At 42.6% G+C, this 25,119-nt stretch overlaps 2 protein-coding genes across 3 annotated transcripts; one reads left to right on the top strand and one right to left on the bottom strand.

Moving 5' to 3' along the window:
- The first annotated feature begins 294 nt into the window (after positions 1-294).
- Positions 295-16,289, top strand: LOC308135519 (homer protein homolog 3). 2 transcript variants are annotated; one of them, XM_080503565.1, is made up of 10 exons: positions 295-734; positions 961-1,009; positions 4,755-4,911; positions 7,319-7,450; positions 7,562-7,666; positions 9,285-9,418; positions 11,521-11,677; positions 14,460-14,567; positions 14,676-14,756; positions 14,970-16,289. In XM_080503565.1, exons 2-10 carry the CDS (start codon positions 987-989, stop codon positions 15,153-15,155), a joined length of 1,083 nt encoding a protein of 360 aa, XP_080359691.1. In that variant the 5' UTR covers positions 295-734; positions 961-986; the 3' UTR covers positions 15,156-16,289. The 2 variants fall into 2 exon arrangements, with proteins under 2 accessions (XP_080359691.1, XP_080359692.1); XM_080503566.1 differs by having other exon boundaries at positions 9,306-9,418.
- Positions 16,290-17,146: 857 nt separating this feature from the next.
- LOC308135525 (ubiquitin-ribosomal protein eL40 fusion protein-like) lies at positions 17,147-19,357 on the bottom strand. Its single transcript, XM_080503574.1, has 5 exons — positions 19,325-19,357; positions 18,974-19,085; positions 17,788-17,874; positions 17,605-17,707; positions 17,147-17,289 (listed from the first exon to the last, which is right to left on the bottom strand). The coding sequence occupies exons 2-5, from the start codon at positions 19,074-19,076 to the stop codon at positions 17,196-17,198; spliced, it is 387 nt and encodes a 128-aa protein (XP_080359700.1). The 5' UTR covers positions 19,077-19,085; positions 19,325-19,357; the 3' UTR covers positions 17,147-17,195.
- Between the last annotated feature and the right edge of the window lie 5,762 nt (positions 19,358-25,119).

The following is a 25,119-nucleotide window of genomic DNA, read 5'->3' on the forward strand; positions in this document are numbered from 1 at the left end:
GGAATATCTTGTATTCTTGACCATGACATATTTTATTTAGGCTTGTGGTCCAGCACAGTTATTAGTAATTTGAATACTTCAAAACTGAACCGAAAAGGGAATATGGTCTGATTTAGAGTTTGTTTAATAGTCCATTTCTGGTCATGTGGGACTGGTGACGTCAAAACTGTGAAGTGAAGCGACTGAACACTGCCCCCTGCTGTACAATGGAGGCACGCCTTTTATCCTACACGGTGCCCCTTTAAGTGTTTCTAGGTCATGACTTTTCCTTCAGGGACGGTAATTCGTTAAGTCTTGAAACCGGCAGCAGCGAGCCGAGCAGACCTGTGGTTCCCCCCCACCTCCTCCTCCTCCTCCTCCCCGGCAGTCCACACACTCTCCTGCGGGCTCACTCACTCACTCGCTCGCTCCCCCCCGCCGCTCTCCGCCGGAGCGGAGCGGAGCCAGGAGGAGGAGGGACCGTACCGCCGGCCGGCTGAGGAGCTGAGTCCCCGGGAGAGGAACAAAGACTTCTCCTCCTCCTCCGCTCGGACCTTCATGGACGCGGTCACCTCGGAGGTCCAGGACCGCCGCTCCTCCTCCTCCTCCGGCGGGCAGCGCTGAGCCGCGTGGCCGGAGTCCGGAGGCTCTGGTCCGGGCAGGACGGAGCGGACCCCCACCACCACCCCCCGTGGTGAATAAAGATTTCAACTGAACATACTGACCGACTCGAGCAGGTTCTACACCGAGATGGGGTGAGCGCTCCTTTCTGAAGGGACATTATTATTACCTTTTGCATTTATGGGTCAACCTGTTGAGACTCTTTTTTTTTTTTTTCCTTCACATGTTTTCCATCTGTCCTTCACTATTTCTTCACTTTGATTAAAAGGCAGAAATCACACAGGCAGTGAACAGAGCAGTGTTCAGTATTTCAGCCTGGTACATCAGTGATTGTTCACCCCTGGACTTGTTTCTTTGCAGAAGAGACGTCTCGGTCACCTTGTAAGATGTTTCCTCACCACAGAGAAAGGTAGGAGCGCCTTTCTTGCTCGTTCTATCTCCACTCATTGAATTACTGTCATTTATTGAAGTGTTGTTTAACCGGGTGAGTCGTTAGGAACATATGGACTAGAGGCTTGGGACTGACATTAAAGCTACACCTTCATTTATTAATTTAATGGCCCGGTGCAGTTTGATATGGCAATGAGTGGTAGACTTTATTGTGCATATAATGTTTATATATACATCGTTCCTCTATAGCAGGAGCCGATGAGCCAGAGGTGAAGGCAGGGGTTCACTCTGGGTCACTAGTCCACCGCAGGGAAAACACATAACCACACACACACTTCCAGGAGGTTTACCTCAATATGTTTGGACTGTGGGAGGAAATCAAAAAACAACAACAACAAAAAAAAAAACCAGGCATGCACATCTTGCAAACTCCACACTGAGAGGCCAGACCTTGGATTTGAACCCTCAACCTCTGGCACAAAATCCGAGGCTCCATGAACACAAACTTGAACATCATCAATGAATTGTGCTTTCTTTATTTCTGATCATTCACATGCGACTCCAAACAGATTATATTTGAAGGAAAATCGTGAAAATGACCCCTGGTTTTGACGGATCATATAGGCGAGTGGCAGATTGTGGATGTTGGACCCCCATGGGGGGGGGGGGGGGGGATGAATTAGTGGGGTCCGTCTCAGACCGCCGTCCAATCGGAGACCTCTGCTAAGTCGAGGCCACAACATCCATCTGCTGGGGATGAAGGTCAAGTAAACAAGTTCAAGGAATTCACCAACAAACCGGAGCTGATGTCTCATGTGCTGTTTAAATGCTCTTTACTAGGAAATCTCACGTGTGTGAGCTTCATCTACACTGTATAATAGACGAGTGTGATAACTCATCCTGAGTGTTGCTGTTAATTCAGGGATTAAAACTGCCCCTCGACCTGATGTTATATCTTGCCGTTCCGTGGGAATTGTGATCCTTGCATGCTCGTACAGACCCACAGTCACACTGTCGTCTTCTACTTTAGACCTCACGGCAATGGAGCAACCAGGACACACACACACACACACACACACACACACACACACACACACACACACACACACACACACACACACACACACACACACACACACACACACACACACACACACACACACACACACACACACACACACACGTTTGGCCAGTTGTCATCCGTTTGTCTGTTTGATTCCAAGTCGATCGTGTTTGCAAAGCTCGTCACGATGCTCCGGTGCCAAGATTCTCCAGATCTCCTCTCTATAGAGGTCAATGCAGGGGGATGAGAAAACACCAGAAGAGACGGAGCTGAGATTCAGTATAATTTTAAGCTTGGAAACTGAGATTAAACTTAGATTTGACAGCTGCAAATTTTCTCGTGCAGCAACTTTTATGACCTAAAAAAAGTCATTCGTGCCACGACAGATTATATTGACCTATTGGAGCAGCAAAACAAACTTACAATAAGTGAAATAAAGAAGTCATACAGTTGACTTGACAGAAGACATTTCATTATTTTGCCAGTTTTAGCTAATTCACTCTATTTGTGGATTAAGCTTTTTTTTTTTAGCCAGGAAAATAAAAACCCATTGAGATGGAGATCTCTTGTACAAGCGTGACCATCCACAGATTTAAGACCTGTACAACAGCATTTTACACAATTAACAGTATAAAATAAATTACCAGAAACAAATGTTAGGATGCAGATTTTTTTTTTTTAAAGGTAAATTAAAGGGCAAGAATTTTAAGGTGCATTCATTCACTTTAAAAAAAAAAAACAAACACTGAGTTATTTGAGGAGTAAAAGAGAACGGAAAGTATTTAGTTTCTTTTGATCATTTTAGGCTATTTTAGCTGTTTTCCTTTTTTTTTTTTTTTTTTTTTTTTTATGTTTTTCTCGTGATTTTATCTATTTTAAATTCTTTAGCTTTTTTTTGAGCTGCCGACCTTTGGAAAGCATTTTTGACCTTTTTTTTTTTTAATCTGTTTTTCTTTCCTCTAGTTGTTTCCGTTTGTTTTAGCGGCTTTAGAGCTTCCGGCATAATTTGGTTGGTTGTTTCTCTTCTCGCATCGAACATTACAGATATACCAGCATCGTTGTCAGGAAAGAAAAGTTTTCTGTATCTGAAGATGATCGCAGTTCGCTTACAATTTCTAAACTCAGTTAAGGGAGACAATGTCTCCCACACACTGACAACTGTTGATAACTTTCCCTCCTTTTTTTTTTTTTTATACTTTTCACTCGCATAATTACTACATATGCTTGAGCATCATCCAAAAAAAAAAAATGAAGGCATCGATATTCACTCAAACCAAATATAGGCATTCGCACTAAGCAGATATTGAGAAATCTGTGTATCCGAATGTTCTCTCATGTGACAGTTGGAGCGATTCAGTGGAAAGCTCCCAGTAGCAGATCCACTCACACTGTGGGGGGGGGGCATCTGAGGGTCATCCTTTCTGCCTCCACCGCAGCCATAGTTACATCCATCATGTGCCCAGAGAGCTTCGTTGACTTTGTGTGTCACTCATGGGGTCGGATATAAATGCACTGTTACACGCCAAAATAATACAGTTCAGCTGAGAACAGCCACAGTATTCTGTCCTGGTTTTTTTTTAACCCTTTCATACTTTCGCCTGGCACCTGTTTGGCAGCTCTTCCAAGGGATGGAGATGTTCAATCATGAAATCTTTCCTGATTTCATTAAGAACCTTTGAAATAATGAATACATCCCGTCATACTCCATGGCGGTCTGGTGACTATGTTGTGTTGGGTGTGTTTCCCTGGTGTCCTGGCGACGGCCCTCCAGTCATTGACCAGCTCCACCTGAACTTTCTGTGGGAACCATGCACGGAAAAAGTCCCGGAGAAAGGCCAAGAGACGATTCCGCATTTCTCCCTGGACTCACGAGATGAAAATGATGACGGGTTTCCTCTTGAAGCTGAAGACGGGAGTTGATTCAGGCACAGTTTATTCCGTAGTGGTTTTATTTCTGGCGTTTCTAAGGAGTATATTAGCAGACCCCAGCTAGACTTCAGGCCTTTTGCATGTTTATTGACTGCATGTGTGAGTTTTCTCTGGTTAATTTTGGGTTCCTGATGATGGAAAACAAAAAAAGACATGTCACAATCCACTAGATTTGAATGGGTGGAGGTATTATAACGAGATGAGGTTATTTGGGGCAGATACTCATTGTGCTGCGAGTTTTTCCAGATCCCTTAATGCTATTGTTGATATATTGTATGGTTTCTCTTTACATGACTGACATTGAGTAATCCAGTCTTTATCTGTTTGAGATGTTTGAACTGTTGTCCCGGTTTCATAATGGAGTCACACTGCACTCTCAGTCTTTAGCCGGAAGCACAAGGATTAGGCATACAGATAGAATTTAAAGAGCCATTATCAGCTTGTCGTGTTGTGGAAATACATTTGATTCATTTGTCTGAGGCTTTCGAGGAGCATCGGACCGTCCCTGTTCAGCACTCGGGGACTTTCTGGGTTTAGAGGTTTTTGTTTGATCGTTAAAGCTGTTTCTTTAACCAACGACACTTCCTGTTGGTACATGATTGGAACCAATGTGCTGTCGGTTACGACTCCATCTCCACCCAGTTCAGGGCCACGAGGGGGCCGGAGCCAATCTTTTCCAAATGGCTCCAAAATGTTTAAAAAAAAAAGGTCAAACGGCGCTTTCATATGTGAAGAAGTTCCCAGCATGCTTCCGTTTGTTTCCTCCCCCCAGGGAGCAGCCGATCTTCAGCACCCGGGCTCATGTTTTCCAGATCGACCCCACCACCAAGAGGAACTGGATCCCGGCCAGCAAGCACGCCGTCACCGTGTCCTTCTTCTACGACGCCAACCGCAACGTGTATCGCATCATCAGCGTGGGCGGGACCAAGGTGGGTGGTCTGAACGTGAACGTGAACGTGATCGCATCTACCTTCAGATCTGATCCACTGGATTGGAGACGTGGCGGACTGAGGAGAACGGCGAACGCCTCGTCAACTCTCTGCTGGTCACGGAGGTTCCGCCTCCCTCGGGTGCAACAAGTAGGCTATTTGAGTTGTTGACTGTCCGCCGTCTCCAACCAGGACGAGCATTCTCCCCCCCGGCCCTTCTGGGACTCCCTGTAAAAAAAAAAACCAGATTGCTGTGTGCAGAAAATCCCAGTCAATCAACTGGTCTGAAGTAATAAGACCAGCTCACAACCTTCTTTCTCATTCCTCATGATTGGTTTGAACTTCAGCGGCTCATCTTCACCACATGCTTCATCACACTGAAGCTGCTGCCATGTGATTGGCTGAGCAGTGGTTTGGTGTGTATATATATATACATATACGTGTGTGTAGTGGTGGTTTGTGCACTCGGCGGTGGATTTAGATCCAAATGAAGAGGCCAGACTGGAGGAAGGGTGGGGCTTGGGGGGGTATCTGATCTCGTCTTAGCACCTCTTGTGTGACCCACATTTGCACCTCCCAGAAGGCACTGCGGGGGTGGCAGTTGGTCGCCAGGCGGCCTGACACTGCCAGGGACCGGTGTCTGGCTCTACGCTAATCTTTCACTGCTGTGCCCGCCGCAGTCCGCCGTGTTACGTCAAACATGTCAGCGCGGAAACGCAGCCCGCGGAGTTCGTGTAATCGTTTGTTGGAGGGTGGAAGCAGAGGGGGGGGGGGGGGGGGAAAGAAGAAAAAAAAAGCTTCTTCCTAAGTTGATGCTGCCCTGCAATTCTGGCATTTTAAATCGCTCCATTACTGTAACACTGCAGATGACGTAAAGGGGTTTATAAATAGGCCTGCGCTGATATTTCTCCTTATCCGATATGAAGGGGGAGAAACGGCAGCTTTGGCCACTTCGCTCACAAATGAGGTGTTGAACCTGGCGGCACGCTGTGGATTTACTTTAAACGACATGAGCTTTGTTATAGTCCCAATCTTCTGGACAAGACAGACGTTCACGAAACAACACATCCCTCTCAAGGGGAAAAACAAATAAAAGCTAACTGTCAAATGATAGCAATTTAAATATTGTTGCAACTCTTTTAGCGTTGATTTTTAAATGCTTTTCTTTACTTCTGTCAAGTGGAAACACTCAGTGACGAGCAAAAAAAACTTGCGACGACGAGTCATTATCCTCCCTTTTTTTTGGTCTGCGCACAGAACTTGATTGGAGAACGTATTTCCCAGCATGCACCCCTTGACCACGTCACCATGATTCCGTTTTAAATGTGGTGATGGAGCTAACACCTATGAATTAAACGTTTTAGAACTGTTCTGGTGTCGATTAAATATTCAAAATGCGATAAGGACAAATAAAAATGCGTTAGATCAGTGTGACTGCCACCTTCCAGATGAATGCATCAAGACAGTTCACGTGACGTTTTGTCACCGTCTTCTTTTAATGTGAAATGTGGGGGAGTTCAGCACTGAGCTACGAGCCGCTGCTTGGCGTGAGAGAGGAGGCTTGCTTCGCGAGAGCGTCACTTTCACGGTTAAACGTGCGAATCTTACGCTCCGTCGTCAAAGGAAATCATGCGACCGCCGTGTTTGAGTTATTTCATATTTAATGTCCTTCGCCATCTGAGTTGGGATTTGTAGCACAGTGGTGGTTCCAAAACTTATTTTACCATCTTCTAGTTCAGTGTTTTTCAACCACTGTGCCGCGGCAGACTGGTGTTTCCGCGAGATCTAGTCAGGTGTGCCGTGGGAAATTATCCAATTTTTTAAAAAATTAAAAAAAAAAAAACATTCGCTCTCACAGCCGACAGTGTGTTGCAGAGTAATCGTGTATAAATACTCTTCGCCAATAGATGGCAGCACAGTACTTTGAGACAAGACGTTAGGGTGTGCCGGTGAAATTGAAACTGACAGACGTCAGGGTCGTTAATCAGCACCACCTGCTGCTCCCATCTTATATCAAAGTACAGTGTCAGTGACAGTGATGGAGAAGTTTTTGAAAAGGAAGAATGTTAACCAGGATATCGGCTCTGTGTTCATCCATCAGGGTTCAGAGTTAAAAACACATTAAAAAAAGAAATTGGGAAATACTTTTTTTCTGTATTTACTTGATTCCTGTTGATAAAACCTTGATGAGAAAGACTTTATATTGTCAATATAGGCTACAGAGTTTTACACATTTTAACATTTTCAGGTGGTGGTGTGCCTCGAGATTTTTCCAAAGACAAAAGTGTGCCTTGGCTCAAAAAAGGTTGAAAAACACTGGTCTAGTTGAACGTAAAGACGGCCAGACCGTGGTTTTTTTTTTGTTTGTTTTTTACTAATTCATGCAAACGTTTGCCTTCATCCGCAGGCTATTATCAACTGTACCGTCACGCCCAGCATGACCTTCACCAAGACGTCCCAGAAGTTCGGTCAGTGGGCCGACAGCAGGGCCAACACCGTGTACGGGCTGGGCTTCGCCACAGAGCAGCAACTGCATCAGGTAGTGTGGGGGTGGGCGGGCGGGGGGGGGGTGATGATGGCTGACTCCGGCTGTTTCCTGAAGGTTTCATGAAACCGTTCACGAGTCGTCCCCGGTTTTTTCCCCCCCAAGTTTTCAGAAAAGTTCAAGGAGGTGAAAGATGCGGCTCGTCTGGCGCGGGAAAAGTCCCAGGACAAGGAGTTGGCGAACACGGCGCTCAACATCGCCGCTCCTCAGGTGAGTTTTCACCCGCCGAAGCTTTCACCCGACTTTAGCGGCGGTTTCTTCTCAGTCTTGAGTCGGGAGCGGGCGGTGGAGGGAGAGAAAAGAAGGGAGGGAATGTGGGCCGGGTCACTCGTCTCGGAGGGAAGCAGAAGTGAGGGGAAAAACTAGGACGGCGGTAAAATTATCCCCGTGCCGCTCGAGCTGCATGCCAAATTCTACATCTCCTAACCCCAGAAGCACTGAAGTGCTGTCGTGGTGAAAATGCAGTCAGCTTTCTGATCAGTGGAGATTATTTGCTCGTCGCTCACGTCTGCTGGGCCATGAGGAAAATCACTATTTTCCTTTGTAATTGAGAACACATCCACCGTGTCCTTATCGATTTAAGAGTTAATGAAGAAAACCGCATGTATGATGACCGATCAATGTGTAAGTGAGCTGTGTGCTTAGTGTTGATGTGTTTTTCTGTCTTTCGTTGCGCCTCTGGGATTCGCTCCAGTTCTCTCAGGTGAGTCTTTCATTGGTTTTTCCACAAATTGCAATCATCGGACTTTATTTAACCTCCTCCTGGTGTTTGCGCCTCACGATTGACCGTCAGAATATGTGACTCTACGGCTTCTGATTAACATCCATATGTGGAAACCTCAAGCTTTACACTTCTAATAGTAACACAAACGATGTGCTAGATTAGAGAAAGTTTTCCTTACACAGATTTTCTTTGTAAATACGATAAACAGGATGCCCATTCTCGAACAGATGAGTGATGGTATTATAGGTATTATATTATAGCAAATAAGTAATAGTATTGTAGGTCAAAAGAACTAAAAAGAGCGTAGGCTGCTGAGGAATAGATGTGTCCCTTAGAAATTAGATGACGTGATATTTATAGACTCGTCAACCTATAAATTATGAATAAGGTTTTATTTACGGTCTTGAAATGTGTCCCAGCTAAATCCGTGGTCGACGATCTCTTTCCAAGTGTCCTAGCTATTAGAGCTACTAATTTAACATAAAGCTTGCTGAGTTTTTTTTTAATTAAATTTGTTTCAAATTCTTAGTTTTTTAGTTTATATGCGAAATTGACTATGGTAAGAAAGAAAGACAAATAATGTGGTGTGCATAAACAATGTGTACCTCCGCTTAGCTAGACAGAGAAATCAAATAAACGGGAGTAAATATCTCATGAACTCACCGTCACGTTAAAAAGGGACACTGGGGGTTTAAGGGCTTCATTTAGAGTTCAGAGGGAAGGTGAGCAACTACTACCCCATGAATAAAACATGCTAATGGCAGGATGGAGACGACGGAGCAAAGTCAGAAAGATACATGATGATGAGAACGTGTGGAGAAACCAATTTCCAGGCTAATTTCCATGTGGATAAGAATATTCCATATTATTTTTATTTTTTTCTATCTGCCCATTTGGTCCTGTACGACCCACGTGTTCATAACTTTTTTTTTTTTTAGCTGAGATTAGTTGTAACGCTTTACTTGGCCTGCTGTCCAAATCTTGATTTGACTGCGCTCTTAAATGTGACGTCCCACAAAATGTGGTAGCAAAGACGTTCTCGCCGTTTCGCAGTTGCGGACGCGTTTGGGCCGGGGGAAGCGCATTTACTGATGTGTTCCTCAGGACCTCTCGGATGAACTCCAGTCTCCGCCGGTGATGTGCGTCAACGGGCCGGAGGACAAGCTGTTCCGCAGCCAGAGCGCCGACATCACCCTGTCTTCTGAGAAGGAGCGCATCAAAAAGATGCTTTCTGAAGGGTAACCGAGTGAAACACACACGCACACACACACACACACACACACACACACACACACACACACACACACACACACACACACACACACACACACACACACACACACACACACACACAGCAGCAGCGTATCCTCCTTCTTTTTCCTTTTTACCGAGCCACAGCTTGTCTTCTGTTTCAAGTTAAGACGCAACCGTTTGCTGAGGTGGAAAAAGCCCCCCAAAAAAACTAACTTGACGATGAAGTATTTATACTTCATTTACTGCGATCAAACAGAGGTTTTCATGTATCTCTAATTCAATTATTCGAAAACATGCAGTTTGGTGTAAATAAAAAAAAAAACAGTCATCACTATTTACTAATTACAGCAAAATAGCTGCGTATCTGAAAGTGTGACTACTAATTACGCTCTAAAATAAATGTATCATCTTCATTTTAAAGCCAAGGACATATTTCTTATATATATTGTTTTACTCACACGAACAGAAAAATCCACTGATGATGCCACTTCATGGATACATGATTCAGTGAACCTAAATATTGTGCTTGTAATATATACTTGCATAAACGTATATTCAATATAATATGCTTTAATATGATGTCCATCCATATTCTGTGCCGCTCCACACAGAAAGAGGTTCAGGTTTGTGTTTTAAAGCGTTATTAACAATGTTTTCCCTCCGTTTGTTCTCGTCTCTGTGGGAAAAGGCTGTCGATAAGCTGCTGAATCGTATCTAACTTCTCTTTTATTTAAAAAAAAAAAAAATAAAGCTGATAAACATCACTCTATTCAGGCCTTTGAGACACCCACAATGCTTTTTATGTCCTACAGTCCAATTATTACGACAGAAAGCCGCTCCTGAATGGTTGCCATGGCAAAACCCATTGCCTGTGTTCAACTCCAAGCTTCGGTGACGTGAAGAGACGGAGCGAAGGCAGAGGATCAAAGATGCCGAGAGAATCTGAGCGATTTTTTTTCCCAAACAAAAAAACGGGCTGAAATTCAATTATCTCACATGTTCACTCTGCAAGTGCGACAAAAAAAGTGCAGCCACAAATTAAGAAGGGGCTCGTATCGCTTTGGCTGCCGCGGAATAATTTAGCCTCGTGCAGGATTTCACTTCTTCTTCCTGTAATTGTTGTGGAAATAGAACCGAAATCGACACCGACTCATGACATCTAAGTCTGCTCTTAATAGTTCCACTGTGACTCTTCTTAACAGACAAATACCAGTCAGCTCCTCTGCTCAGTGGGGATTTTTAATTAAATTTTTAAGCTTCATCGTCTTCCAAACTCTTGGCAGAAGTACAAAATGTCGGCGACTCCACCTCCAGCTCCCAGTATTAATCCTCGTCTTTGCAACGCTTCATCCGCCACTCAGTTTTAACACCGAAGTCGAGGAAAAGCAGTGTTCAATAGCGCAGTGAGAAACGCCAAAACAAAGGGAAACAATCCCTTCAGTTGCCCCGTCGACCAGCTTCTCACCCAAAAACAAAAGGAAAAAGTCCACGAGTCCCAGAAGGATGATTCACAAGCAGAAAAGTTGATCATCTGGTCCAATTCAGAGCTGACACGCAGGCGAAAGGGTGAAAAACATAAAGAAATGTACTGAATATGAACTCCTGTGACCTTCGTGTCTGAAAGAATTGTTTTTGTTCTCGCCACAAGACATGTTCGACTTTTCATTTTTTTTTTTTTAAATGAAGACGACACCGTTTTATAAAGTTAAGTCCAGCGGGCGCTTCTCCATTCCACCTGCTCTTTAAAGGAGAATTTTCTTTGCCAATTTTACAGTTTGTATTTCTTTTATGAACCCCCCCCCCCCCCCGTCGGCGAGCGTCTGATGATTCACCGGCAGCGACTGAGTCACTGCCGGCTCTTCACTTCACCACGCTAACTGAAACAACCTCCTTCTCTTTAAAGCCTCCGTTGAAACAGCAAATTATATTCCTGACTGTCAAAAATACACACCTGCGTTCCAAAGTGACACAAAACCTGCTTTCTTAAGATTTTTTGGAATGGGAGCAGCTCAGCAGGAGACGGCAGTTCGTTTGCCTGGTCCATCCCTGCACACGTGTGTGAGACTCTGTCGCCGGTGTGTTTCAGGTCCATCTGTGAGATGAACCTGGAGGCGGAGCTCTTCACCCTCCAGGACAGCAACACCAAGCTGGTGGCGGCGCTGCACGAGGCCAACGCCAACGTGGAGCAGTGGAAGAAACAGCTGGCGGCTTATCAGGGCGAGACCGAAAGACTCAGGGAGCAAGTGAGTGTCTCCCGCTTGATCTGCGACGCTTCATTCCCATCGGTTTGGAGATTTAAAATGGAGAGAAATGAGAAAAGACTATAGAGGATAACAAGAAAAGACATGCAAGTGAAAAAGATGCAGTACAGAGTCCAAATTTAACTGGAGCCGCAGAACTGTTCGGCCTTCAACAGTGAGGCTGACACGATTTCTAAAGTTTTTTTTATACAGTAGTTTTGAAACGCGTACAAACAACTATCGTCCGTTGCATTTATGAAATTTTAACATTACAGTGCCGATTGTTAAACATTTGGTTTCATCCAACTTTTCCAGCATTTTTCAGTCAATTTTAACATTATAGAATAGAATAGAAGTACTTTGTTAATCTCCTCATTAGCATTGCTCCACACAGAGTAAATACAAAAGAAAATTGAATATAAAACCAGACAAGATTAAAAAAAAAAAAATTTAATAAGTAAATGTCAATATTAATGTAAATGAGGCTTAATATTGAGTAATATAAGCACAGAAAGGATGAAATTAACCGAAACGCAGCAAACACTATTTACAGAGAAGGAACTACAGTTTCTAAAATACTTTTAGAAACTGTAGTCATTGTAGCATTGTTTTCTCTCCCCGTTTGAGTTATTGTGCCTTTATTTTATCGAAGAGATAAAAGTCATTTTTGAAAATGACTCTGATGTTTGAATAACTTATCAACTTAACTTCCAAATAGCTCCATGTGGCTCCAGGGCCGCATTAGTCTCAACTTCACTGAGAAAATAGTCCTGGGTGAATCAAGTCAGCCTTCATTCCTATGAAATGGGGGAAGTTTAAGGCCTTTTTGCATTGAAAGAATATCATGAAATGATAAAAAGACATCCGAGAAAATGTGATGAGTCACTGTATTAGTTTGAACCTGAACATTTTAACAAAAAGGTATCAAGTAGACGTTTGAATATTCAGCCTCAGTCAACAAACCATTTCCAGGTTAAAGTGATGCAGAGTCCCGACGGGATCGTGCACGACAACTCGTTTCCCAGACTTTTGTAAAAGTTTATCGACACATCTGGATAATGAAGCTTCAAACTGGGCCAGAGGAGCTTTTGTGCTGTAAGAGTCAAACGCTGAAAAGTAGTTGTTCTCTCTCGTGGTCCTGTGGCCTCCAGATATAGCTCAGGAGTGACCTTCAGGGCGGCGGCTGACGGGTGAAGGTCACACACACACACACACACACACACACACACACACACACACACACACACACACACACACACACACACACACACACACACACACACACACACAACTGTCGATTGAGGAGTTTTCCTAAAGGACCAGACAGTGAAGACGTTGATGGAGTGAAGCTTCGTACAAACGAGAAAAACAAAAAGAGAGAAGTTCCCGGGACTGTCACTCTCCACTTCTCTGTTTTTTTGAAAGTTGTGTGTTCAGGATTAAAAAAAAAAAAAAGTTCCTCAAGAGCTCTATCCCTTTGCTCTTTACGCCGGTTCATCACGCTTGCTCCAATGTTCCCGCTCACCAACGAGGGAGTTTGATCCTTGGAGACGTTCACATCAGAATTACTTCTCGGAAGCTATTCGACTGTTCCCTCACATCCATAACAGGTATTTCCACATGTACTGGGAGCGGATTCCTCTGGGAGTGACCTCGCCTCAGGCCGACACGTACAGACCTTTCTCATTCAACGCTTTTTTTTTTTTTTTTTTTTTTATAATACCCCCCCCCCCCCCCCCCCTCCTGATCCCTCTCCCAGCCGGCCAGTATCGATTGCCACGCTTGTATTCCCCTGCGCTCCTCTGGTGGTTCCGTGAGAAACGCTGTTCATTAGTTTGGTCCCTATTAACAGATTGAGCGTGGAGCTGGTGTCCTTTGGACCGAGACGGATGCCGCTGCCTGACGAAGGGGACCAGCTGGCGGAAAGTGGTTCATGTCTCAGGGGTGATGTGAGAGAGAGAGAGAGAGAGGGAGAGAGAGAGAGAGGTTTGTAGGACAGCAATATCCTACTTTCAATGCCCCATTTAAGAAAAATGAAAAATCACCAGAGGGAGCTGGCATCCACTCTTTTCCTTCTCCTTTTTTTCCTCTACTCTTCTTTTTATCGCTCCTCCTCGTCTCAAATATATGCAGCTCAAAATAATCCAGCAGGGGGCTTTTTTTTTTTTTTTTGGAGGTGCCCTTCAGTTTTTTGTTTTTTGTTTTGTTTCTTTTCTCCGATTCATGGGGACAGAATGACAATGCAATCTCTAATTCATCATCTTGATGATGTCACAGGCACATGACAAATAAACATCCTCCTTTGCTAATGTTGGGATTTCTTTGACAGTAGTTTGGTTTTTAATAATTTTATAACTAATATGGAGTTTTTAAAAAAAAAATTTATTTGAGTCTCCAAATGTGGATCATTTCCCCAGAGTTGGAAATTGAGAATTGCTTTTGTTTTAACTGCGTTGACAACGACGATCAAACCAAGCGACAGTGACCCCACACCGAATAGAAACCTTTGTCTTTGGCTCTGTCGCCAGTTTGTGGTAAATCAACATTTGCTTTTTAACTGACGCTCTCGCTGCTCCGCACCTTTCTCTGTTTGTATGATGAATTATTTTGGGCGATGGCGCTGGTACCTGTTTGTACTGGAACAGAAAGAGGAGCAGACCCACTGAGCGATCGCTCTGCCAAAAGTAACATTCTGTTTTCTGTTTGTTTGTGTGTTTGTGTGTGTGTGTGTGTGTGTGTAAGGTTATGTCCTCCAAACAATATGTCTTCCTGTTTGTTTTGTGAGGTGGCTGACCTGGAGGCCCATGTGGGTCAAGGGCCCAGCGACCTGCTGAAGGACGAACTGACTCAGTCCCTGGAGGAGCTGGAGGCTCTCCTGAAGGCCAAAGATGAGGTAGGATGGTTCTTTCACTCCACGCTGACGACAGATCTCTCTCTCTTACACACTGGATCACTCGTCACATGTCCGCACCATTTATGAAAATCATCTGATGCATTCCAGGAAATTCACATTTTGCAAAGCAAGAAAGCCGATTACCACGAGATGGAACACGACAGAGACGAGGCCATCCGCAGATTACGGGTAGGAGAACCTGCTTAATTGAAAAATATTAATATCGCAACCAAGTGAATTGGTTTTTCAAACTAAATGTGAGTTATGTGGAGGCCCTTCTACCTTTTCAGCATCCTTCCCCAAAACACACATTCTTAACTTAAATTGTACCCCCCCAAAAAATGTCATTGCTTGTGTTTTTTTTCACCTTCTTTTTGTTTTTTGTTTTTTTTTTTAATGCAGGAGCTGGAGATGCGAAATACCGAGTTGGAGCGCCGCATCCAGAACACCGAGCAGAACCTGAGTAACTCTCTGGAGGACCGAGACCGCATGGACACTGAGATCCAAAGGGCCATAGAAATTCTGGACATCAAGATCTTTGACCTCAATGACCTCCGCCAGAACATGGTGAAACTCGTCGACAAATAACGAGAGATGGGCGTAAAGGGAAGAAAAAAAAACCAAAAAACCCCACAATAAAAAGAACACGGTGGAGCCGGTCCCGGACCTGCTCGAGGAACAAACGCACCTCGGCTGCAGGAGTTCCCGTCTGACGGCGTGGTGTAGGTGTGGGCTGTAGAATCAACTCGGTAGATCTAAGGTAACGCTTCTCGCTGCTGTCGAGCGTTAACATTCAATGCAATAAACCTCCTTTAAGGTAAGTGCTTAATCGACACTAATCATTTCGTGTTAGTACCTGGTGCTCGTGGTCTGGTTTTTTGTACGCGGTGACAATGCAGTACGTCCGTATGAACGACACAAGGCCTCGTCGTTTGTCAGCTCAGCCTCCCTGCATACAAGATCAGCATTAGTGACTTTGAATTCTGTGACGTTGGATGGCAGCTGTGATGTCGTCTCACCCAGGAACCAGCAGGGGTATATTACGAATGGTCTCGGTGTTTTGAGTCAAGAAGGCAGAACTTAGAACAGAGTAAATCTTGATATTGGCACCAAAGATCAAAGGTGATGGGCGGCGTGGACAGTAAGGTCATTTGCTTGTCGTCACATCGTCATGTAGGACCAAAAGAAACCTTGAATTATTCAGTAAAACTGCTGTAACCTTAAGTTCATGTTAGTAGGTCTAATAAGCAATTAAAATAAGAATAAATAGGATTTTCTTTTCCTTGTGATATGAATCAGTAATGATAAGTTAGGAAGTAAAGAGTATAAAAACAGCCGCTTTAAGATCATTGAGATTAGATCATCAACTTATAATAAACTACTGACTGAAGTCTGGTCACGATCGCTCCACATTGCTCCGATTGGTGTGATGTATTTCACGGAATTTTAGGATACGTTTTCTGCCTTCTATTACTTTTCAGCACACGTCCTTACATGGGGGTAATACGCCACAGGCCTTGAGAGCAGCAGTTCTATCACCATGTGGGAAAAATGCGTTTTTAATCACACGGGCTGTCTTGTTCAAACTGGTCTATAAATGCTGTACTTTTTTTTTTTTTTTTCTTTCTTTTTTTTCAAGCCTTACTACTCTTATTTTACAGATGGCTCTGTGTCTCAAACTCTGAGCTGATTGTTGGTTTGGAAATAAAGGCAAAACTCAGATGCAGTCTGTTGTGTTTGAATGCTTCTAATGAACCAAGGTGTTTATGAATTTTACTCCTGATGATTGTATCAATGATTCAGGGCTCACGAGATCCATTAAGCCATCAACTGAACCAAAGCTGAGCTCTAGTGTCAATAATTTCACCCATTAGTCATGAAATCTTTTTTGCAGTTTAAAAAAAAGAAAATCCCACAGATGTAGCCCTAAAACTAGTGACAAATATGGGGCTTGTATAACTTTTTTTTTTTTTTTTTTTTAAAGAGAGAGATTTTGAATGATGATGATATTGGTAACATTATGAATCGTGTGGTTTTCAGTTTGTGTAATAGAAAATTCATCCAGAACAGGGTCTCCAACCAAAACAGCACCTTTTCTTTTCTTTTCATGCACAAGAATGGTTTTGATCGTTCATCTGGTGTGAAGCTGCGTGAAGCCAGACGTGTGGATCACACGATTCGGCTGTGAGAAGGAAGCTGCCGGTCAATCTACTGCCTGATTTAAATGTTTCTCCAACTCACCCGGTTCAAATAAACATAGCAGGTCAGCAGGATAAACGCAGAAGTCATGTAGATCAGAGGAACTCCAGTAGGAGTGAGACGCAACGAACTAAATACGTTTGCAAGTTACGTTTTAAGTAAAATCAAATTGATATTAAGCCTCTTAAAGCGTTTCTAAACTAAATACAGATAGAACTGAATACTTGAAAGTTACTAAAACTGCTGCTGATCTGGGATTTTTTTTATGTAACTTTGGGAGACTATATACAGTTTTTTTTTTTGTTATTTCTTAAAAAAAAACAATTACAAGTGTGAAACCATTAAAGCAGCTACATAGAAGAGAAGAGCTGGACACGGTCTTCCTGTCAAAATGGTTTATTGACAATATTCACAAGTGAATTTGCCGCTTTACTTCAGCTTCTTCTTGGGCCTGAGGTTGTTGCAGTGACCGCACTTCTTCTTGCGGCAGTTGGTGGCGCGTGCGTGCAGACGAGCGTAACACCTGAGGGTCAAACACACTGTGAGGTCACGGCTCCTGCACCTCCGACCCCCCCCCTCAAGAGTATCAGGAAGTTTAAGCTTTGAAGAGATATCGAAACTCTCGTCAGCAGGTCAAGACTTCAGTGAAAAGAACACAGGAGGAGGTGAGGCTGCCATGAACCAACCATGAACGGCGCCCAGTGAATGTGATCCTAATGTGGCTGTACAAAAAAAAAACAATGGAAACTTGTGTGCCGATACCAAGCGTGGCTCGTCGTATCGGTATCGTCTCCGCGAGCTACGGTTTTTGCTCGGTGGCAGCAGTTTGTGTACGTACTTGCGGCACACCATCTTGTCACAGTTGTACTTCTGCGCCAGCATTCTCATGGACGGCTCGATGATGCCCCCCCTCAGACGCAGGACAAGGTGGAGAGTGGACTCTGCGTGGGAATAGAAACACGGGACGTCGAGTAACGCTCACGGACGGGTATCGTGATGCATGAGGTAGTTTGTAGCGCACCTTTCTGGATGTTGTAGTCTGACAGGGTGCGTCCATCCTCCAGCTGTTTCCCGGCAAAGATGAGACGCTGCTGATCAGGAGGGATACCTGGGGGGGGGGACACACATATAACTTATATTCTATACTAGATCATTTGACGTAGGGCTGCCAGGTACTGCAAGCAGATCCCAGATGACTGTGGGTGAGGACTGTTTTCATATTTCTCTCAAATCAACAATAGCAAAGCTACATAATACACGAATTAAAAAAAACATTGAATTTCGCATTGCTTATAGAATTTGAAAAATGAAAGTACCGGTAAGTGACGAAGCTTCACTGTGGTGTGTTCACCTCCCGTCAGTGCCTATAACTGATGCGTTTAACGTTAAAGTGTGGACATAATGTAATGTCATCAAACATAATGATGGACAAAACTAATAGCAAAGTTTTAAGCTAAAACGTGTCATAAAAAAAAAGTTTGATTCAATTAATTATATCCTTCTGCTAAAAAAATGGATGGAGATACAACTGATTTTATAAGCTAAAATAATAATACAATAATATGATTTACATTTTCCACACTGTAATAAAGCTTGAGGTCATCTCTCTATGTTTGAAATGAATTGCGGGGGAAATTAAGTTTTCCATTTTCTTTTTTTTTTAATTGCTCATCTTGAACCTGCTTAGTTTTTTGCAAATAAAACATCAGTACAATAGTGGATAGAATCCAGAATATTTTTACATTGCTGCAGAAATATAGAGAAAAGCATAAAGTCTTACATCTTCGGAAGAGATTTCTTTGAATGGGTGAATGGAATTAAAAAGGAGTCTTTTTAAAGATGACAAAAGTTTAAAAGAACAACTAAAAGCTTGGTTTAGTTGTATGTGTGTGTGTGTTTCAAAATGACAGCATAGAGTCATTCAGGCGGTAAAACTGGTGTGACAATGAGGCAGATCTACTGGTTTCAGGGTGGATCCACTCCCTGTTGCACCATGTGCTCTGATGTGTTTCACTGCCATATTTCTTTTTAAATCTAAATTATAAACACACAAAAAAACCAGCATCTGCCTATTTAACACTTACATTTACAAGAAGACCCGAATAGATCATTAAAAACCTAAAAGAGACAAATGTGACATGTGGGAAAAGCTGATTTAAACATTTAAAACAAATACCAGTGGTTTGAGAGAAAAGTTTCAATGGTACCTTCTTTGTCCTGGATTTTGGCTTTGACATTCTCAATGGTGTCACTGGGCTCCACGTCAAGAGTGATAGTTTTACCCGTCAGCGTTTTCACAAAAATCTGCATCTTCACTCTCTGTGGGAAGACAGACAATCATAAAGAAACAATCTAAAAGGTGCTGTTAGAAACATCTCTCTGTTCATCCTTAGAATACAGTTTTAACAACTAATTCAGAGGTCATATTACACTTATACAGTAAAGCACAGTGTCAATGCAGTTCTAAGTGACTACTGAATTATGTTACAGTACTTTTAAATCATTTTACAGTTATGAATGGAGGGTTTGGGAAGCTGTGTGATCTCCAAGGTACTTACATGAACCAGCCGTTTAGTTGAAAAGGAACAAGATGAGCTGGGACCTGCGTTTATGAAGGAGAACAAGTTGATCCAGTCTTTTATTCCTGGTGACACACGTGGAGTCAGGAGGCGTGTTAACGTGCAGGAACTGACTTGTTGTAAATGTTTGAGGTGGTTTCATGACAGGCAAATTCTTCTCCGTTTGCAATTAACTGAATAAGAATGCACACATATTTATAATGGAATAAAGAAATAATGTAGAAGTAAAGATGTGTGGACTCGAACCTGCGACCTCTAGTATTACAGTCAACGCCCGAAACGCCTCTTACTGCATGTTTCTATATTTAGAATACAACCGATTACTTTTTATATTTTCTTATAAACACATAGTAATATTTGAACGATATAGTAAAACATCGGACTTGTAGTTTTATGTAACCACCTTCTCCTTACAATTTACATTTGTTTACATTAAATGGTTCACGGACAACGTGAACGAGAGAAAAAAAATTGAAGTGAAAAATAAAATAAACAAGAGAGAGCGAGAGAGCGAGCGGGGGGAGGAAGTGACGCAGCCGGCACGTGACTCGCAGGCGGAAGTAAACAATGAGCACGCGCGAGCTGCGTTCGCTCAGTGGGTGTGTGAGCAGGTCGGGTCGTTCTCGTATTAACAATGTCCTCAGCTCGCCATTTCAGAGACTTTATCAGTGAGCGGCTGGCTGCTGCTGCTGTGGAACTATTCTCAGTGTTTGAACAAACTAGCATCCGGTATGAGAAGGAGATCGATCGTCAGCGCAAAGCAGCTGCAAAACATCTGGACCCCTGAAACACAGACAAGCCGAGCAGGTCTGGGTCACCATCAGAGAAAGTACTTTTTTTATTTTTTATTTTGAACAGGCGACATCTTCACATTTAAAATCTGCATATTAAAAAGTCTTGTTCACACTCATGAGAGTGAGCTTGAACATCAGTGCAGCAGTTTCTCACTCTTTTGGATGATGTCTGGGATGATCCCTGCCTCATTGTCATATTATATATGAGCATCATTATGTAAAATATGTGGATGGATAAACTCACCTTAACAGCCAACGTGTGTTAAGTTTAGTGTATTTTTACACGAATCACAGATGTGTATGGAATGCAATTATAAGCTTACCTCCTAGTCGAGCAGGTTAAAGATTTCATCGTGTTCATTGTTTATTTTTTATTTGTATTTTTTTTTTGGTGTTTGAAATAAAAATAAAACAAAATTAATCAAATTCAGAAGACATGGTCCAAATATTTCCACACCTCCAGTGTCAAATTGTATCTTTTTATTTGAATTATTTTCAGGTTATTGAAATTTGATCCAGGTTTGATACAGTTTGATATCTAAAGGCCTGCTTGTGATCTGCTTTAAATCCATTAGAGGCCTCAGACAAAAAAACTAAAGATACCCCCTGTCCCATGTTACACTATAATAATCCAATGACCTAAATAAATCTTGTGTTTTACGCCCCATAAATTTAAGTGAGGGAGTGTGAAGTGTTTTGTTTTTTTAATAATTGTAATTAGTGTTCAATGTATCACACAGATAGGTTGATACATGTGCATATTTTAGGCGTTAACGGATCCACACAGGGGCGAGAGGCCGTACGCTTGCAAAACGTGTGGCAAAAGTTTCAAACGTAGTTATACTTTGTCTGTCCACATGAGAACTCACACAGGTGAGAAGCTGTACGCCTGTAAGGTATGTTGGAAAAGATCCATTCAGAAATCGCACTTGAAACGCCACTTGAGAATTCACACAGATTTGAAGCCGTACGCCTGTGTTTTTCGCGGCAAACGTTTCCAACAGTCGTCAATTCTCAAAATGCGTCTACGAACCCACACGGGTGAGAAGCTGTACCCCTGTGACGCCTATGGGAAAATATTTAATCGAGCATCAAATCTAAAGATTCACATCAGCACCCACACAGGTGAGAAGCCTTACACTTGCGAAACTTGTGGGAGGAGTTTTATTCAGGAAGGTCATTTGTTATGTCATATGAAAAGTCACACGGATGAGAAATCGCAGGCCTGAAACAATGGTGCTGAAAAATATCTTGGAATTACTTCAGCATCAGGGTGTTGATTGGCAATCACCGTGTACATTCATTAGATTTTTTATTTTTTTTTAGTGTGTGAGATAATGTAAAAAAAAATGCTTTCTATTTGTGCCACACTTAAACTGCATCTTACCGTAAATCTTTGACATCAGTGTTTTCTGAGTTTCATTCCATATTATGACTGCCTGTACGCTTTTTTTTTTATTGTTTCATGATCCAGAAGCAAAACTGACTGTAGTAGATGTTCTGAAAAGGCTTGTGTCAATTTATTATTCATATGTTGTTGCTTATTTAAACTGAAGCATTCAGCGATTGTTGCCTATATGAGCCTCTTACTTTATTCATCTCTCGGTACAGTGTTCAGCAGAAAAGTGTGAAAAGCAGCCACGCTGCTTCAATAAAACATTCATACATTCACTCAAATAATATGACGACTGCACGTTTCTTGTCCAGATTACATGCTTGTATTTTCTTGGAGGAATATTAAAGAAACGTCATCCTCATAATTGGAGCCAGTATAAGGTCCTTTTGCCCTGACTGGGAAAATGAAGATTTCCCCTTCTTGTGTGTCGATCCATCGAGCTTTGAGCTTCTATTCCAGCTGACAATGTGGGAGGAAGGACATCCAAGCCACACCGGGTGAGTTGCTTCACAACATAATTAGAACGGGCAACACAGTGGGAGGTATTCTTGGCTAATGATGAGAAATCCCTGCTTGGTTTTGTGGGTTTCCTGTGTGAACTTTGCATGTTCCTACCTGGGTTTCCTCTCACGGTCCACACGACTGGACAGGTGCATTGGGTGGTTGGAGTGAAGGACAGGGAGTGTTCTTGTCTTCCTGTTGTTCACCTGGTCTCCTGCCTTGACTGTGTACCAGAGTGCACCTGTAGCTGTGTCAAGTATGAATGAATGATTCAGAGAGATTCCCAGTGCACCAATACCTGAAATGCAGAATCTGATCGTTTGTTGTAAATACAAAGGGGGGGGGGGTGTCCTGGTTCCTGGTTCAAATAAGATTCACTGCAGAAAAATCACAGAGAATGGCAAGATCTCTACACCATGAAGAAACAGTGCAAAAAGAAACAGTGCAAATACAAAGTGCAAACCTGGGTTATGCAGCCATACAACCATAAGATTAACATGAGACAGAAGGTTTGTTTTTTGTTTTTTTGTTATGTAGGATGAGAATGCATGAGCGAGGATTGTTAACATTTTAAACTCTCTCCTCCTACTTTAAAGTAAAGTTGATATAAGGAGAGCCATGACGATGAACCTGTGAATAATTCAAAAATATTAACTGAAAAATACCAGGTGGAGAGAGGCGGCTGACATCAACCTTTGTGAGTATTTCTGAATTTTTTGTCATATTTTTTTTTTTTTTAATGCAACTTCTTCAGAATCTGGAAAAAAGTTCTTCATTGGTTATCTTCATGACGCCTGGTTGAATAGAAATGGTCACAGTGCAGTAAAGGATGCCACATGCTGATTTAATCTGTATTTACACATAAACAACTGCTGCCAATAGGAAAAGGTCAGAAACTGAACCGACGACTTCTTGTTCTTTGACTTCTCACATCAGGGATCCTCACAGCTGGTTATTTGCTTCCATCTCAACTCGTCCGCTGATTAAGAACTTGACCCAGGTCATACAGCTGTGAATGATGTGGGTTGTTATTAGGTCACCAGTTTATCTGATAAAGTTACCGTTGATTTGATCCGACCTCTCTTTTACGTGACCAAGACAGTCAATGCATTTTGTAGCTCCTGCTGGAATATCTTATGAAGGACAATGTCGACAATATCTGAACTAAAGCCTTCCTGAGACATGTTTACACCCTGAATGGCTTCAAATGTGTGAACTATATGTAACCCTAACCCATAATTATTTACAATTAAAGAGAATTAATGTATAGTTCAAGTGCATTTCCATTCATATAAAATGTTGAGCGATGGCTTTCTTGATCTTTCTTGTTTTGTTTTGTTTCTATTTGCTCTGGTTGTTTTCCTTCGTGTGTGTGAACTACTTGGACACATTGAAAAATGTTTTTTTTTTTTTTTTAATATACATCCTTCATTGTTTTTTTTCTTCTTTTTTTCTGTCCAGACATCATATGGGATATGATTCTATATATGATATGTTTGCAAAAGACGTGGGAATTATTTCAGAAACCACCAGCCTTTAGTGGTAACCACGTGGGAAAAAGATTTACTGATACCGATTTACTGTGAAAATCGACGCAAGTGGGAAGCTGTATTCGTGCCAACCATGCGGGGAAGGTTTATCATCAACACAATAGTTTGTTGTGTCACATGACAACTCACGCTGGTGAGAAACTGCATTCTTGCAAACCACGTGGGGGAAAAAAAATTCTGCTTGAAGGGCAGTTTGTTGACGATGTACGTCAGCTCACGATTGAAAACGACAGTAGGAACGATCATATAAAAAGTACACACACGAGAGGCCAAACCTCGGAAGCACCTGCAGGAAAAAGAAATGTCAACAACAACAGAACTGCTTTGATATTGAATTTTTGAAAACGACTGGAATTAAAAGTTACATTTTCAGTCATGGTGTCACTTTGGTCGCCTTCTGATGTCCTCCCTGAAAATGTACTGCACTGATTCCATCTGTTGCTGTAAGGATAGCATTTACACTGTTGTTATTGTTGTAAACAATACCTTTACGTACTTAAATATGACAACACATACTACCCCTCACTCCCACCCAAGTATTATCTGATTGAAACTCCACATGTTGATAATAAATCTCCAAAGATTTCACAAGTTGTTATCAATCCCCATCTGTTGACGAGGTGCCCTTAGGCAAGGCATTGCTGAAGAAGTGGTTCAAATAATTATACTGTCGCGTCACTGTCAGTCTATTTAGTGGAGCTTTTAGTTGCACATACGCACAAACGCCAGCAGATGGCACTAAACTACTTTGTGTTTATTCTGCAGCCAAATCCTCAATGGGCTTCAGTCCCTAATAGAGACCTTTTAAAAAAACCCTCTCAACACAAAACTACCATTAGACAATGTTTCAAGACAATTTTAGTTATTTTACCTGTGTTTTTATTCTTTGCTGTATTTTTCTTTTCGCTTTTCATCACCATCGCAGGTTGTTTCATGTCTCCCCATGGGCGTCATTTGCAAATTTGGAGTCAGTATGTGCACACTTCTGTTATGTTACGTTTTGTCATACTTGCTAGAATATTGTGCTTTAAAAAACAACAACCCACCTCATTATTGTGGAGATTTGTTTGTCAGAGCGCTATGTGTTTTATTTGATTTGAGTGCTTTCCTTTACCACTTATTACTCATCACTGTGTTGTTGCTTCGGATTTGTCCGTGATCAGTTTGTGCACTTGCGCCTCATTTGAGTCACTGTGGTTGTTTTGAGAACGAGTGGTTTTGTGATTCCTTCGCTGTTGTTTTGCATGTCATTATGCCTTTTTGTTTCTCTGCTGCCATTGTTTGTGTAAACATCCTGCATCCCTACAAGTAGTTTTGACTGATTCTGACTTGGGTTCTGACATTTCCCCCCCACTTTGTTGCCAGTAAGTTTATTTTTGTTATGTAGCTCCGTGACCCCCTGGTCCCAGAACCTCACTTTGCGCGCTCCCGCCTCTCCTGTCTACGCAGGGAGGGAGCGAGCCTGACCGGGCGCGCTCCCGCGTACTCCCGGCTCGCCTGGCGGATGGAGCGCGAGCGGCGGCGGAGGTAGAG

The sequence above is a fragment of the Blennius ocellaris genome (assembly GCF_963422515.1).
Source record: "Blennius ocellaris genome assembly, chromosome: 10".
In the NCBI taxonomy this organism is placed as follows: Eukaryota; Metazoa; Chordata; class Actinopteri; order Blenniiformes; family Blenniidae; genus Blennius; species Blennius ocellaris.